The 18,449-nt window shown below is 34.1% G+C and overlaps 1 protein-coding gene across 11 annotated transcripts in view; it reads left to right on the top strand.

Annotated features, from left to right (window-relative positions):
* Positions 1–18,449, top strand: part of Clasp2 (cytoplasmic linker associated protein 2) — a 204,091-nt gene that overhangs the window by 136,288 nt on the left and 49,354 nt on the right. For all 11 annotated transcript variants that reach the window (XM_077796260.1, XM_077796258.1, XM_026406650.2 and 8 more), the window contains 2 exons: positions 2,156–2,400; positions 11,234–11,297. In XM_077796260.1, coding sequence (XP_077652386.1) covers positions 2,156–2,400; positions 11,234–11,297 — 309 coding nt within the window. The remainder of the gene's footprint in view (positions 1–2,155; positions 2,401–11,233; positions 11,298–18,449) is intronic.

Genomic DNA, 18,449 nt, shown 5'->3' with positions numbered 1-18,449 from the left:
TGGATAGCATCACCTATGTAGTACTGCTTTAACAGTCTGTGCTGAATTTTCCCTTTACCTCAGCCATTTTTTATAAATGTATTTAATATAACTAAGAGGCTTATTTCTCTTGGGTCTGAGATATATTGATCAGATCTTTTTATGATGAAGATCAGATCTTTTTATGTTGAATATTTAATCAGTTAGGTGTTTTTTAGTTTACTATTCCTTATCACTATATTTTATAAATCATATTTTATATTTTTTAATTGGATGATTCACTAGTTAAATTCTGCTTATATAAATTTTATTAGTTGACTGGGTTATTCTTGAACTATTGCTTATAATACTAAGATGATGTGCTTGAATTGTATAGGAATATTTAACCATGAGGACTAAAATATGAGTCCCAATAATATGATTCTATTTCCATTATTTGCATAATGCACAGATAACTCCATTTGCTACTCTCAGTTGTTAGGGAAAAAAAATTCCAACTATTAAGTATAATTTGGACCCAGGGAAAATCAGAGAAATGCAGTTACGTTTGGAAATGGCAAAAGGATGCAAATAGGAAGAATATTTGAGATTCTTGGGGAAAACTGGCTATGGGAATATTTTTGTAGCTTAGCTGTTTCTCTGTGAACTAAAGGACATTGACAAGACTAACGATATAGCCTGCTAGTAAGCAATTCTTTTGTATCTGTATGTTAAAAAAAAACTTAATGTTTCTGATCATGGGCATTGTTAATGCCTACTTCGCTGTGCCATTTAGCAAAATGTTCTTCATTATTTTCAATTTTTCTCTTTAAAAATCTACTGCTCTCAGCTCTTAGGAGACATACGGACTAAGGTATAAACATTGCTATTTTCTGACATCTTATGATACCATAACTTTTTTCTTTGCTTCATCAATTTAATAGATGATGTTCATCTATAACAAATTAAAGTGGAAGTAATAAAATTCTTAGACATACATCTGTTTTTCTGTGATTATCAAGAAGGAGATACTCCTTTAATAGATTGTCTTGTGTGGAGGTATTAGTTTTTTTAGCCCACCTACTTCGTACCAATGAGATGAGGTCATTTATACTAATTTCTATAATAAGACTGATCCTGGAGTCCAACATAGGAAACATTTCTAAATTGAGTTGGTATCTCTAGATTAATATGAGGTCAGTGACAGAAACATCATTTTAAAGCTAATTTAATTTAAGCTCAAATTATATTTCTTGTAGATTTTAGAATGGAGAACTTACAGCTACTTGGAATTGTTTTAAATTATTGTCCTTAATATTTCATAGAAATATCTTCACCACTTACCAGCTCAAATCCAAACATCAGATTGCATAGATTTGTTTCTAATTCTTCCAGGGATATTTCAAATTAGCTATTTATTCTCCCTGATGTCATTTCTGATATGCAAGGTTTAATTGCCAGTTGCATACATTAAATTATAAACCGTAGAAGTAAAGATATCCAAACAATCCATACATGATGTTTCTTATTTATTGAAATAGTACAGATATATTGAGAAAAATGTGGAGGGCCCTTAAGGATGTTTCCTCCTAAAAACAATAGTGAGTAAAACAGTTTCTCATCATATTTTTGTCTGTATTTTACTTTTCTAGGAAACATGAGAGTTGGATACAAGGGAAGGAAGAGTGGCAAGGAAAGTGGTAGTGGAGGTAAAAGGAGAATAGCAAAGAGAAGGTGTAGAGACAGGGAAAAATGGGATTTTGCATAAGGAAAATTATGCATTTTCTGATCCATTGTACTCCTACTCTAAAAAGGTCATCTTTTCTTCTTACCAATTTAAATCTCTAGGACAGTTTCTGTTAATTTACATTTTAGTAGTTGTTGGTTTTCTGTGGAAACGATATATGAGGAAAACCCACATTATTGAACACTTCTCACTTTACATATCTGAACTTTCATATGGTCTTATTCTGCTTCTACCACTTCCCGTAGTTCAAGAATATTTCACTTTCTGCTAACTTATAAAACATGTTTCCTAAACAAAAACTTAAGTACTGACATTAGTTTATTACACTGTTTAGCAGCATGCTTTGCACTGATTTTAAGACTGAAATCAATCCTTTTGTGCTCAGTAGATATTATGAAATATCAATATATATTTTTAGTTACTGCTAATAAGATTCTTTATATATAACAGAAAAAACCTGCTCGAAGAAGATATGAATCATATGGAATGCATTCAGATGATGATGCCAACAGTGATGCTTCTAGTGCTTGTTCAGAACGCTCCTACAGTTCTCGAAATGGTAGTATTCCTACATATATGAGGCAGACAGAAGATGTGGCAGAAGTCCTCAATAGATGTGCTAGTTCCAATTGGTCAGAACGGAAGGAAGGCCTCCTGGGTCTGCAGAACTTATTAAAAAATCAGAGAACACTAAGGTGAGATGAGTTGTATTAAAATGTAATTATATTGTGTGAAGTTCATACTTTTTGTCTTTACTTTTTTTTTAATTTTGTAATTTGTTTTAATTATATACGACAATAGAATACATTTATTCACTTTGATGTATCATACAAAGATGGGATATAATTTCTCATTTTTCTGAGTGTACATGTTGCAGAATCATATTGGTCATGTAATCACAGTAATAATGTCTGTTTCATTCTACTGTCTTTCCTATCCCCATATCCCCTCTCCTCCCCTCCCCTCCCATCACTTCCCTCTACCTAATCTAAGGTAATGCTATTCTTCCCTAGTGTCCCCCGCCTTATTGTGAATTAGCATCCGCATATTAGAGAAAACATTCAGCCTTTGGTTTTGTAGGATTGGCTTATTTCACTTAGTATGATATTGTCAAGCTCAAACCATTAACTGGCAAATGCCATAATTTCACTCTTCTTTAAAGCTGAGTAATATTTCATTGAGTATATATACCACATTTTCTTCATCCATTCATCTATTGAGGGACACCTAGGTTGGTTCCATAGTCTAGCTATTGTGAATTGAGCTGCTATAAACATTGATGTGACTGCATCATTATAGTATGGTGATTTGAAGTCCTTTGGGTATAAACCAAGGAGTGGGATAGCTGGGTCAAATGGTGGTTCCATTCCAGTTTCTGGGGAATCTCCATACTGCTTTCCATAGTGGTTGCACCAATTGCAGTCCACCAGCAATGTATGAGTGTACCTTTTTCACCACATCCTCGCCAATATTTATTGTTGCCTGTATTTTTTAAAATATTTTTTTAGTTGTAGCTGGACATAATACCTTTATTTTATTTATTTTTATATGGTGCTGAAGATCGAACCCAGCATCTCGCACATGCTAGGCAAGGACTCTACTGCTAAGCCACAACCCCAGCCCCTGTTGCCTGTATTCTTAATGATTCCTATTCTGACAGGAATGAGATAAAATCTTAGACTAGTTTTGATTTGAATTTCTGTAATTGATAGAGATGTTAAACACTTTTTTATGTATTTGTTGATCGATCAGTTGTATTTCTTCTGTTAAGTGTCTGTTCAGTTCCTTAGCCCTTTATGGATTGGGTTATTTGTTTTTTGGGGGTGTTAAGTTTTTAGAGTTCTTTATATATCCTAGAATTAATGCTTTATCAGTGCATGGGGTAAAGATTTTCTCCCAATCTCTAGGCTCTCTCCTCACATTATTATTTCCTTTGCTGAGAAGAAGCTTTTTAATTTTAATCCATCCAGTTTATTGATTCTTGATTTTACTTCTTGTGCTTTACAAGTCTTGTTAACGAAGTCATTCTAGGCTGACATGGTGAAAATTTGGGCCTATTATTTCTTCTATTAAGTGCAGGGTCTCTGTTCTAGTGCTTAAGTCTTTGATCCACTTTGAGTTGATTTTTGTGCAGGGTGAGAGATAGAGATTTAATTTCATTTTGTTACATATGGAGTTCTGATTTTGCCAGCACCATATGTTGAATCCAATGATTTTTTTTTCTTTTACACAATACCTTTATTTTATTTATTATTTATTTTTATGTGTTACTGAGGATCCAACCCAAGGTCTCTCACATGCGAGACAAGCACTCTACTGCTGAGCCACAAACCTGGCCCTCCAATGAATATTTTGGGCACACTTGTCTAGTATAAGATAACTGTGTTTATGTGGGTTTGTCTCTGTGTCCTCTATTCTGTACCATTGGCTACAAGTCTATTTTGGTGTCAATACCATGCCATTTTTGTTACTATAGCTCTGTAGTCTAATTTAAGGTCTGGTATTATGATGCCTCCTGCTTCACTTTTCTTGCTAAGGATTGCTTTAGCCATTCTGCATCTCTTATTTTTTCCAAATAAATTTCATGATTGCTTTTTCTATTTCTATGAAGAATGTCATTGGGATTTTAATAGGAACTGTATTAAATCTGTGTAAGCCTTTTGGTAGTATGGCCTTTTTGACAATATTAATTCTGCCTATCCAGGAGCATGGGATATCTTTCCATCTTCTGATGTTTTCTTTAATTTCTTTCTTTAGTGTTCTGTAGTTTTCATTGTAGAGTTCTTTAACCTGTTTCGTTAGATTGATTCCCAAGGTTTTTTTGTTTGATTGTTTTGGTTTTTTTGAGGCTATTGTGAATGGAGTCGTTTTCCTAATTTCTCTTTCAGTGAATTCTTTGCTGATTTATAGGAATGTGTTTGATATATGGGTGTTGATTTTATGTCCTGCTACTTTGCTGAATTCATTTATTAGTTCTGGAAGTTTTCTGGTGGAATTTTTTGGATCTTCTAGATATAGAATCATTTCATTAGCAAATAGTGACAGTTTGAGTTCTTCTTTGCCTATTTCTGTCCCTTTAATTTCTTTTGCTCTGGCTAGAATTTCAAGAATGATGCTGAATAGAAGTGGTAAAGAGGACATCCTTATCTTGTTCCAGTTTTTAGCGGGAATGCTTTAAATTTTTCTCTATATGTTGAACCAACTCTGCATCCTTGGGATGAATCCCACTTGATCATGGTGCACTATCTTTTTAATATGTTTTTGTATGAGATTTGCCAGAATTTTATTGAAGATTTTAAATCTATGTTCATTAGAGATATTGGTCTGAAGTTTTCTTTCCTTGATGTGTCTTTGTCTGATTTTTGGTATCCGGGTGATGTTAGCCTCATAGAACTAGTGTGGAAGGGTTCTCCCCTTTTCTATTTAATGGAATACTTTGAGGAATATTAGTATTAATTCTGCTTTGAAAGTGTTGTAGAACTCGGCTGAGAATCTATCTGGTCCTGGGCTTTTCTTGGTTGGTTGGCTTTTGATAGCATTTTCTATTTTATTACTTGAAACTGAACTGTTTAAATCATGTATGACCTCCTCTTTCAGTTTGGGTAGGTCATATGTCTCTAGAAATTTATCGATTTCTTTGATATTTTCTTTTTTATTAGAGTATAAATTTTCAAAATAGTTTCTAATTTATCTGCTGTATTTCAGACATATTCATTGTGATATTTCCTTCTTCATCTTGTATTTTAGTAATTTGAGTTTTCTTTTTCTCTTTGTTAGCATGGCCATGGGTTTATCTATTTTATTTATTTTTTCAAAGAACCAACTTTTTGTTTTGTCAATTTTTTCAATTGTTTCTTTTCTTTTGTTTTCATTAATTTCAGCTCTGATTTTAATATTTCCTATATTCCACTGCTTTTGGTGTTGATTTATTCTTCTTTTTCTAGGACTTTGAGATGTATTATTAGGTAATCTATTGTTGACTTTTTATTTTTGTAATGAATGCATTCAATGCAGTAAACTTTCCTCTTACTACTACCTTCATAGTGTCCCAGAGATTTTGATATTTTGTATCAGTGTCCTCATTTACCTCTAAGAATTTTATTTCATCATTGATTTCTTTTATTATCCACTCATCATTCAATTGTGTATTATTTAGCTCCATTTGTTATAGTAGTTTCTATTTTTTATTTTATCAGTGGTTACTAATTTCATTGATAGAATGCAGGGTATTATCTCTGTTTTTTTGGTATTTACTAAGAGTCCTTTTGTGGCATAAGATATGGTCTATTTTAGAGAAGGAGCCATGTGCTGCTGAGAAGAATGTATATTTGCTTGTTGATGGATGAAATGTTCTATATATGTCTGTTAAGTCTAAGTTATTGATTGTATTTTTAGTTCTGTTTGGAAGATCTGTTCAGTAGTGAGAGTGGTGGCTAAAGTCACGTGGTTTTATCGTATTGTGGTCTATTTGACTCTTGTAATTGAGAAGGGTTTGTTTGATGTACATAGATGCTCCATTGTTGGGGCATAAATATTTATAATTATTATGTCCTGTTTATACTTCCCTTAAGAAATACAAAATGTCCTTCTTTGTCTCCTCTGATTAACTTTGGTTTGAAGTCTACTTTATCTGAAATGAGAATGGTAACCCCTGCTTGTTTACATAATTCATATGCATGATAAGTTTTTTCCCATCCTTTCACCTTCAGTCTGTGGATGTCTTTGCCCATGAGGTGAGTCTCTTGAAAGGACAGTATATTGTTGGGTCTTGCTTTTCTTTTTTTTTTTTTTTTAAAGAGAGAGTGAGAGAGGAGAGAGAGAGAGAGAGAGAGAGAATTTTTAATATTTATTTTTTAGTTCTCGGCAGACACAACATCTTTGTTGGTATGTGGTGCTGAGGATCGAACCCGGGCCGCACGCATGCCAGATGAGTGCGCTACCGCCTGAGCCACATTCCCAGCCCCTGGGTCTTGCTTTTCAATCCAATCTACCAGTCTTTGTCTTTTGGTTATAAGTTTAGGCTGTTAACATTAAAGGATATAATTGACACGTGATTTTTATTCCCTGTCATGTTGATTTATTTCTGGGTTTTAATTTGTCTTTGTTTCTCATTTGATTGAATGTCCCTTTAGTGTAGCTCCTCCGTTTGCTGGTTTTCACCTTTTTTCTGGCTTCATCTTCATGGAATATTTTGTTGAGAATGCTCTCTAATGTAGGCTTTCTAGTTATGAATTCTTATAATTTTTTTAATCATGTTATAATTTCATCTTCAAATATGAAACTTAATTTTGCTGGATATAAAATTCTTGGTTGGCATCTGTTTTCTTTCAAATCTTGAAATATATTATTTCAGGACCTCCTAGCTTTGAGGATCTGAGTTGAGAAATCAGTTGAGATCTAAGTTGATTTCCTCCTATATGTAGTTTGATTTTTTTTCTCTCACAGCCTTTAAGATTTTATCTTTATTCTGTGTGTTAGTCATTTTCATTATAACATGTCTTGGTGTGGGTCTGCTGTAATTTTGTACCTTTAGGGTCCTATAAGTGTCTTGTATTTGATTTTTCATTCCACTCTTTAGGTTTGGGACATTTTCTGATATTATATCATTGAAAAGATCATGCATTCCTTTGGTTTGTGTCTCTGATCCTTCATCTATTTCAATAACTCTTAAATTTGGTCTTTTCATGTTATCTCATAGTTCTTGTATATTCTGTTCATGGTTTCTTACCATCTCTCCACATGATCAACTCTACTTTCAATATTATATATTTTGTCTTCATTGTGTGAGGTTCTGTCTTCCAAGTGGTCTAGTCTGTTGATGATGCCTTCTATGGAATTTATAATTTGGTTTACTGATTGCTTCATTTCGAGGATTTTTGCTTGTTTTTTTTTTTTCCACAGTCTCTCTTTATTGAAGTGGTCTTTTACTTCCTGTATTTTTTCTTTGATTATACCTTATACTATCCTTTACTTCATATATCAATTTAACTATGTACAATCTGAACTCCTTCTTGGATACTTCTTCTGTGTTATCAGTGACTTCTGTTGTTGAAGCATCTTGGTTTTTTGGTGGCACTTTTTTCCCTTTTTTTTTTTTTTTCATGTTGTTACTGTGTTTTCCCATTTTAAAGTACAGATCTAAGGCAGGATAAATTCTACCCTGTTGACCTGTAGTGTCCCTGAATGTTTTCAGTGCTTCCCCCTTTACTGGTGAGACCAGTATCAACAGCACCCAGTGTACACAATATATAGCCTTAAACCTAATATCTCCCACTAAGGCATCTACTGCTTTCTCATATTAAACCAAAATGAAGAGTTCAATAACAATCTATAGTACAAACAGAATATTTGTTAAAACGATTTACAGTTTCAAATGGTAGATGAGAGAACAGAGGTAGTACAGTATGCAGTATTCACGAGAGAGGAAGAGAGAAGCTAGAAGTAAAAATTCACAGGAAGAGTGGAAGAGGAGCCGACAGAGGTTGGCTGCTGGTTGCAGAAAAGTTGGAAAGAAAGTCCAAGAAAGTAGACAAGAAAGAAGAAGAATATGAACAAAGAGAAAAAATTAAAGACATAAGAATACAACAAAAATTAAAGACATAAGAATACAACAAAAATGTAAAACCCCATTCATATTCCTTGTCCTCCACACACTGATGCATAAAAAACATCCTGTTCCAAGTATGGTGGAAAGATTAGTGAATCAAAATAGAAAAGAAAAGAAACCTTTCTGGAAAGTCAAACTGTCTCTGTCATTGTTTTATAGTTTCTCAGCCCAATCTCTGACATCTCTCGGGATCACCAAACCCAGATCAGCCCTCGCAAACCCAGTCTCTGCCCCACCGATCTGGGCTTCAGATACATCAGGCTCGGCCATGCTGTAGTCCCAAGATCTCAATGCTGCTCCTATTTGCAGAGAGGCCACCCCAGATACACCTATTCAAAGGAGTAACCCCAAATCCCAAGATGCAGCAGCAAGACAAGGGCCACCAGCATTCTCAGCAGGAAGACCCCAGTCTCCTCTAAACCCTCACATTGGACCTGCAACTTCCATCTGGAATCCCCAGACTCTTTTTTTTTTTAAAAGAGAGAGAGAGAATTTTAATATTTATTTTTTTTTTTAGTTTTCGGCGGACACAACATCTTTGTTTGTATGTGGTGCTGAGGATCAAACCCGGGCCACACGCATGCCAGGCGAGCACGCTACCGCTTGAGCCACATCCCCAGCCCAGAGTCCCCAGACTCTTGTGGTGGTAAACCCAATGGCACCCAGGCCCGAGGCCCTAGCTGGTGTCCCAAAATGGGTGCATCCACATGCAACCAAACCTGTAGTCACTGCCATCGCAGTCCTCTAGGCTGTGGTCTCAGCAGTAGTGATGGTGGTTATTGATCAGCAATAACAGAGGCTTCAGAGGGCAGCGTCACCAGGGGGTCCCCAGCGGTGTAGGCTTCAATTGTATCCAGGGCAGAGGTTTCTTTTGTGGTAGCAGCACTAAGAAAGAAGACCTCCAGGCAATCTCAGGCTGGCAGCAGCAATGGGGTAGCAGTACAAGAGGCAGTTGATTGACAGGAAACTTCTGCTTTAGAGGCAGCGGGAATTCGTGTCCCAGGTAACCATGGCCGCACCCAAAGAAGAGACCTCCAGGCTCGGCAGCAACAATAGTGGTCTACCTTTTTTTTTTTTTTTTAATAACACTTAAAAAATTCTAGTTTAGCAACAGGCTTCCTGAATTCAGAGTTTGCATCAAAGTGTCTTTCCAAAGCCTCAGTCCTTTAGAACCATCTGTATTATAATTTACTAAAAAAAATTTATTTTGTTTTCTCTGTTTAGTAAAGCATTTTAAAGGAAACTTTATTCACAAATAGAAATTAAATGAAAATTATCAATTTTAGAAACTAAAAATTAGTCCTGGGGGTATAGATTAGTGGGCACTTACTTGTCTAGTGTTTGTAAAGCCCTGGGTTTGTTTGATCCCCAAAACTGCGAAAGAAAAAGAATGAACAAATAGCAAAATGTGTATAATAATAAAGTTGACTGGTATATCAAAATTTCTTCCTGATAAACTTTCAATGAGAGGAAATAATACTTATGCTTATTCAGAAATGAAGATATATTCTTAGTGTTCATGTAAGTGTGACTCTGTGTATTATGATCTAGAATATAAAATGAAATTGCAGTGAATTTCTCTCTTTTTTTTTTTTTTTTTTTTTTGGTGCTGGGATTGAACCCAGGGCCTTGTGCATGTGAGGCAAGCACTCTACCAACTGAGCTATATCCCCAGCCCCAACCATTTATTTTTAAAGTATTTATTCTTTTAGTTGTAGACACAATACATTTATTTTATTTATTTATTTTTATGTGGTGCAGAGGATCAAACCCAGCACCTCTCATGCACTAGGTGAGCACTCTACCGCTGAGCCGCAACACCAGCCCTGGAGTGAATTTCTTTTAGGACAGAAGTTTATTTTGACTATGGGTTTTAGGATTTTCATTCCTTTCCCATTGGATTTGTCTTGCTTCCCCCACCCCCTCCCCATATCCTTCATTGTCTTTGTCCATATAATGTTTTAAATATTTATAGTTCGGCCCTTTAAAAACCTATCTTAAGCCCAGTGGCTCAGGAGGCTGAGGTAGGCAGATGCTTAGTTTAAAGCCAGCCTCAGCAACTCAGTAAGGCCCTAAGAAACTTGGCAAGAACCTGTCTCAAGAAATAAAAAGGACCTGGCACCATGACGCACACCTGTAATCCCAGCTGCTTGGAAGGCTAAGTCAAGAGAATTGGGAGTTCAAAGCCACCTTTAGCAAAAGCAAGGTGCTAAGCAACTCAGTGAGACCTAGTCTGTAAATACAAAATAGGGCTGAGGAGGTGCCTTGGTGGTTGAGTGCCCCTGAGTTCAATCCCCGGTACCAAAAAAAAAAAAAAAAAAAAGCCCTGTCTTCAGATAATTGTATAGGTTCTGAGTGTGGGCTACCTTCTGACTTGATACCTGTGAAATCAGGATTTGATATATCTGTTGAGTATTTATTTTAGGACCTATTAAACCTGTATGATTTTAAATAAATATTTTTGTATTACCTAATGTAGTTTCATTTACCTATATCCAACTTCATGAAGTAAATCAGCATAATATTATTCCCAGGCCCATCAGGATTAGTTTAATATTAGGTTCAGCATGTTCTTTTACGTGGCAAAAGAGTAAGCGGAGTTTAGAAAGATTTTGTCCCCTAAGTGACTAAAATTATGTACTAGGAATGTCACATGTATTATTTTCCCTGTGACAATATGAAATAAATGTGTACTTCTTTTTGTGACTTCCACCCTAAAGCTAGTGTAGGTTATAGCAAAATGCCACATTTTATAACTTTGTATTTAGCCCTGACTTATAAATCACAAACTTCAAAGTTTTGAGAGTTATGTCTCTTAACCTTTTTATTGTTGTTAAGAAATTTAAATATATGAAAGATTACTTTAAAATGAGTTCATTTTATGGAAAGATATTAATTACCCAACTTTATTACTTTTACAGTCGAGTTGAACTGAAAAGATTATGTGAAATTTTTACAAGAATGTTTGCTGATCCTCATGGCAAGGTATGTTTTAGTATTTAAGATTATTTACTCATATGTGTCCAAAAAAGAAGTAAAATAGCAGAAAACTGTAACCACTTTTGTTTTATTATTACCCAAAAATGGGTAGTGATTATTTTTAAACATAATTTTCAATATCATACATAATTTAGAAATTGTTCTTTGGTAATCATTTGTGCTTCTCTGAAGAGAGATTGAGAGTAAGATAATAATTTAGCCAGGGTGAGTATATTTTGTATTATTAAGAATATTTCACTATTTGTGAAGAATATAATTGGGGTAAGTTTAAGAAAGTTGCTGACATTTTATTCAATTTTCTTCTATGATTTTTACAACCATAATTTAAATGTATTCTTTTCTTGAAAGAACTGTTTTTATAAAAAAGAATTGCCATTAAATAACAGAAAAGCACAAAATATGATTATAGCCGTAGTTTGATAGTAACATAAAAATGAAACATTTTACATATTGAATAAAAATCATAATTTTCAGAACTTTGTTTACTCTTTAATGTTGATTTAACTATATTGGATTAACTACTTAAGCATAATTGACATGTTCACTATGAAATTTTGGTTTATCTTAATAAATAATAATGTTATAAAAATGTGTTGTTATTTTGTTTCCAGAAATGTGTTTGACTGTGGTAAAACTTATATTAAGTATCTTCCTTTAGGATGTCAAATGCAGGTGTATGTCTAACCTTAATGAGAAATGTAGCAAGGAAGTTATAAGAAAAATAGTAATGAATTCTACTTTATTTTTTTTCTAATTATCTTCACTTCATTTTTGTACACATCATTTTGGTTTTTTCTATTTTTCTATTTTTATTATTTATGTCACTCCTTAAAGATATAAAATCCAACTTTATACATAAACTAAAATCTAACTAAAGATTAAATCCTATTGGGCATATACTTATTTAAATAAATTGCTTACACTTTAAAACAATATTTCCCAAAGATTCTCCTTTGTCAGGGGTATATTTATTTTATCTGAAAATAAAAGATCCCATTAAAAATGAAAATATGTTTAACAAGCAGTTTGTTGGCCAAAATGTTTTAAAATTTATAATTTTCAAACTGTAGATAATTCTGCCATTTTATATTGATATCACCACCACAGTTACAGTTGTAGGTCTTGCTTTAATCTAAAAATTTCTATAAATTCTAAACAGATTAACTTTTGGTCAGTAGTTGGCATGGTAAGCCAAAATGGGAGATAATTTTCTGGAGGAGCCTTTTTCCTTAAGAAACATTTTAATTGACAATTTATTCAACTTTGAAAATTTAGTTAACTATCTTCACTAAATGATATAATTTGTTGCTACTGGAAAGTATAAGACCAAGGCTGAATTTATTTCTTGGTCATAATTTTTGACCATTTTTTAATGGTAATAATGCAAGTTAGTTGGATGCCAGTGCCTATGCAGCGATAAAGAGAAACAAACTTAGCTTTCCCATTTGATCTTTAAAAAAAAAAAAAGAAGTTTCTCTTATTGACTGACCCATCTGGTTTTGTTTGTAAGTTTATTTGGGGTTGGATTTTTGTGGGGGGGGTTGTTTTTATTTTTTTTTCAATTTTTTAAAATTTTGATGGACATAGTACCTTTATTTTATTTATTTGTTTTTACATGGTGTGAGGATCAAACCCAGTACCTCCTCATACATGTGAGCTCTGCCACTGAGCCACAATAGTGCTCTGCCACTGAGCCACAATCCCAGCCCAGGGGTTGGGTTTTTTTTATTCCGTTCAGTGAAGAAATGTAATGGAAAAATATTTGGTTTTGTTTAGCTTTTCTTTGATGATTGTTCATCATTAACTCTGCCAATAAAGTACTACCAGTTTGATCTTTCAGGATCTAGAAACTTAAAAAAACAAAACAAACAAAAAACTCTTTTCTTTCAAAATACATTGTTGATTCTTATTAGGGATCAGATGTTAATTTCTGTAAATGTCTGACTTTTCAGGCCATTATGGCCTCTGTTCCACAGTTATTTAAGTCTGCCTTTTTAGCATGAAGGTATTTATGATAGTATGTAAACAGATGAATATAACTGGATTGCCATAAAACTTTACTTATGAACATTGAAACTTGAGTGTTCATATAATTTTCATGTGTCACTAAATGGTCTTGTATTTTAAGCCATTTAAAATTATAAAAATCATTCTTATCTTGAAGTCCATAATTTGCTGACCCCTGTTCTATATGATTCACTCATTGTCATTGACACTAAAATAGAAAAATATATTCAGGAACCTGTGCTCTTGCAGCACATGTCCCTTGCTGAAAATCAGGACTACTGAAGGGAAATGGTATACTGGCCCGGTTAAGTGAAAGCACACCTCCCTGCCTTTTCCTGCAATCTTCATATCAGATCTGTGATTGCCTGATAATCTTCTACATCTCAGTTTTTTCCTCTGTCCTTCATGTAGACTGACAGATACTTTCTCTCCTAAAATTCTTAGCTCTCTTTACCTCCTCACACATCTCATGCCCCAGCATGTATCCTGCCTCTTAACTTACCAAGAAAATAGAAGCCATCTAGCCAAAACTCCCATTTCTTGCCTCCAGCCAACAAGCTTCACCATCAGCCCATTCTTTCTACCTTTCCTCCTTTTGAGATGGAAGGAAGTCTTTCTCCTTTTTGTCCTGTGATGTTTGTGTCATGGAGAATTTTGCCCTCTTCTTTCATTCTCTGCCTTATATGAAGCTTCTGTTACTTGCTTTCATAATAGCTTCCAGATGTGTAATATATTTCCAGCCCATGTTTTTTCTCCTATACTTATTTAATTACATATCTATTGGCTTCATTTATCCCTCAGTTTCTTTATAATATTGGTTCCAGGACCAACTCCACACCCACACCACCCCCTTGAATACCAAAATTCACATATGCTCAAGGCATTGATATAAAATGGAATTGTATTTGTATATGACCTATACAGTCCTCCCATTATATTTCACATCCCCAGATTACAATTCAATATGGTAAATAGTTGTTATACTTTATTATTTATGGAATGACAAGAAAAAAATGTCTGTACATGTTGGGTACAGAAGCAGTTCTTTTCCAAATATTTTTCGATCCATTGTTTGTTGAATCCTTGGATGCTGAATCCACAAACACAGAGGACCAACTATATCTTCAGCCTCAATACTACTCTTCCTCCTGCATTGCTTTATCTGATTATATGATGCCACCATTACTAAAGTGAGGAATTGATCATTATTCTAGAACTTTCACTGGATCCTGTTGATTCATCTCTGAATATCTCTCCACTCTCACTGCTAATCAGGGCATGCTCATCTTTTGCCATTTGCACCACCTCTCCCACTTTCATCCCTAAATTATCCTCCATACTGCGTGCCCTAGTAACCTTTCTAAAAAATAAATCTCTACTATCTTAAAAATCCTTAAAAAAATAGCCAAAGCTTATCATTTTGGTTTGTATTCCCTCTTCGCTGTCAACCCAGCCCATATACCATGAGTGGACTTCCCCATGTACATTAAAAGGCTTCAGTCTTGATGTACCATGGGGAAAAGGAAAAAAAATGGCATTTCACTCTTTATGTTAGCAGGTTCTGGGGAGTTGCAGGCTTCCTCCATAAATGAAAGTTGTTCTCACATTTGCCCAACAGAAACAGGATGCTTAAAGAACAAAGTTGTGAGCACAGTTCTTATCCTTTTAGCTAGGACCACCTGCTCCAGCCACCATAATGTTTCCCTTTTTGTATCCAACCAAAGGTCTGTATCCAACCAAAATATTTGATGTATCTAATATATAGTACAGAAATGCCAGAAAAGAAGGCCTGGAAAAGATTTGTTTCTAAATACAGAGGAAGGATATTTCCTGGAACAGGAATAATATGAATAAAGTTATGAATAGTTAGCAAGTTGAAATTTTTTGATTTCTGTAATTTGATAAATTAACTTTTTACTTTACATATCGCTGTCCCCCAGTATCTGTAGGGGATTGGTTCCAGAACACTCAGCAGATTGCAAAATATGCAAATGCTTAAGTCTCTTATATAAAGCAACACAGTGTTTGCATATAATCTACATACATCCTCCCATACACTGTAAATTATCTCTAGCTTGCTTATAATAACAAATACATATAAATGCTGTGCAAATAGTGGTTACACTCTGTTGTTTGGAGAATAATGACAAGGGGAAAAAATGTACACCTTCAGTACAGATATAGTTTTTTTTTTTCACCAAATATTTTCAGTCCATGGTTAGTTGAATCCACTGATGCAGAACCTGCAGATAAAGAGGGCCTGAAGATAAGAAGATAAGTAATCTAACCAATGAAATATGTAGGATAGTAACAAACCACAAAGTAGCAAATTATGTTATTTAAAGCCTCTTAGTGTTTTTATAAGAGAGGCAGTGCAACACAAAACAAGTATGAATATGGAGCAAGATGGCTTGGGTTCATATTCTGTCTCTAGGACTTATTAGCAGTGTGTGCCTTGGTTCCTTAATCTGTAAAACAGAATATATAGTAATATATGCCTCATAATGTTGTGGTGATGATTAAATGAGTTAATACATATAAAGCCCTTAGAATATACCAGTATAGTAGTTTTAAAAATTAAGGCATTCAGAGCAGATTTTTATTTTGACTGCTCTGGACACATGTTTTCCCCCTTAAGTGTAAGCATTGTCAGATACTAAAAGTTATCCTATATGGTTTTTGCATTTGACTGAAGTAGCTCTTCAAAAAGAGCCACTTTCACCAAAGTATATTATATGAATTAGATTTTTATGGTCTTTATGATTCTGCCTCTGGAATCATGCCTTTGAGTCTTGGGTTGCTAGGAAATTTAATTTTACTACTAACTTGGGGCACAATTGAGTACCTTATATAGAAAGTGACATCTGGTCTTTTGATAAATATTTTAAGCAGCTACATCTGCTCTCATAGTCCTTGGAGCAGGAGACTGTCACACATCTTACCTGAAGAATTAAAAAATTGATAGTATAAACAGTTACTTTTTTTTTAACCTCCAAAGAATAGTAATTGTTCCAGGTCCTTACAGAAATTATTTAATTTATGAAAATACTTCTTCTGGGGGAAAAGGGAATAAGAAACGAAAACTCATCCCAGTTCTGACACTTTTCAGAATTGGGAATGAGTTTTGTGATTCTTGGGTTCTTTCCCAGTTGTTGAACCTCAAGGATAGTACGATGTACAAAAGAAAAGCTTTTGTCTCTTTTTTTTTTTTAATTTCCTTTGCCAGGAGGTTAAAGAGAAACACAGGAAAATCATGTTCTTCTCCCATGTAATTCATTTAACTCTTTGTTTTCAAAACTATTTTGAGTTTATCATAAAACTTTGAAAAACGTTTGTCATTTTTATTTTCTAAGTGTTTTTCTTCCATACAGGAACTTTGCATTGATGGCGACTAATTTGTGTGTTTTTCTTTTTTTTCTTTTTTTCTTTTTGCATGCTGTCCCCTGTGTTGGAACTCTCAATAGAGAGTAAGTTGGTTCAATATTTGTTGGAAACCTAACTTTACTGCATGACTGTGAAATTAACCCTTTTTCTCTGTTTTCTCTCCCAAAGAGTTCATGCAGTGTTGGACCCTTTGCAATCCACGAAATGCTATATGCAAACTGTCATTCTGTTTGGAGATGTGCTTTTTTAATCTACTAATTAATCTAATTTGATCATGTTCTTCTGTTCTTTTTTTGACTGGCACACCTAAGATATAAGTGAGTTTAGGAAAAATACTGCCTCAATTGTAATAGCTCAGATATTTAATTCTTTCTGAACAAATTACAGATGTGAGATATGTAGGATTATAAATTGATTCCATTGAAGGTTTAAAAATAATTCCCCATTTCATAATTATTTAAAAAAAAATTGGGCCCTGAGTCCCCATATGTACTTCGTAATAGTCTGTTAATGTCATTGCATAAAAGCAAACAGCAATTTATGGAGCATTGATTCTCAGCTTTCTCTTTTGAAATTTTTATTCCTACTGTTACATTAGCTTATCCATTTTCTCCTTTAATTCTAGGCAAGGATATGGAAGAATATCAACACCTGAGAGAAACTCTTTGTGTTAGGGAAATCGAAGAAAAAATTTTGTGTATAATTTCCAATATATTATGCATATGGATATATGTGCATATGTATGTGTATATATGATCATTTATTAAGTACTGTTATAGGATATAAATATTTTTGAAAGGTTATGGTAAAATTTTATATAGAGAGTGCTATAAATACCATGTCTACATTTTTATTGGGCTACTCACGTTGTATCTAACCAAAAGAAATTTCTATTCAGACACTTAGAGAAGTCTTCTTGAAGGAAATAACAGTTAAGATCTTGATGGAAACATAAACCTTGGCTACGTCAGCATGAGAAGAAAGAGCCTTCCAGGAATGGCTAGCATGAGTCCAATGAAGAGAGTGGATAGTGCCAGAAAGTTTATAGGAAAGAAAAACAAGTTAATCTTCACTAGAATGAATGGAAAGTCTTGATTCTAGGAGGAACAGGTGTTTACTACTAATTACAGGGTAAATTTTTGCCTAAGAGAAAATACTTATTTTCATAGAAAACTTTTTAGGTAACTTTGGACTTGGTTCCATTGATGATATAGGACTGTATAAAACTATAGTCTTTATTCTATAATAATATATATTCCAGATTGGATGATAATATAGAGAAAAAGTTAAATAGCACCAAAAATAGCTAATCCCACTATGAATTCCAAGTAGGAAGGATCAGTGGCTCTTATCTAAAGTAGCCTAAGAAGCTTCTTGGCTGGAGCTTGAGTGGGGAATCACATAACTATATGTAAGCAAGCTGGAGGTATGAGCAGGAATAGGAGAAAATTGGAGTCATGTGAGATGTGAATGAAAGTGGAGGAATAAAGGGTCTTATTTTACTGGATAGTCCAGTTTAGAGAGTTAGAACTTTATATAAGGGTTTGAGATATTATCCTATAGACAATGGGAGACGTTTAAGAATTTTGTTTTTATTACAAACTGTCATAATCTGATGGTAAGAAAAAAGCATGCATTGAAAAACACAGCCTGCAGGCCAACCTGTCCTGCTGCCTACTTTTGAAAGTTCTATTGGAACACAACTGTGGCTGTGCTACAATGGAGTTGAGTAGTTGCAAGACCCTA

This window comes from Urocitellus parryii, chromosome 3 (genome assembly GCF_045843805.1).
Source record: "Urocitellus parryii isolate mUroPar1 chromosome 3, mUroPar1.hap1, whole genome shotgun sequence".
NCBI lineage: Eukaryota > Metazoa > Chordata > Mammalia > Rodentia > Sciuridae > Urocitellus > Urocitellus parryii.
This window is presented reverse-complemented; position numbering and strand designations above follow the sequence as displayed.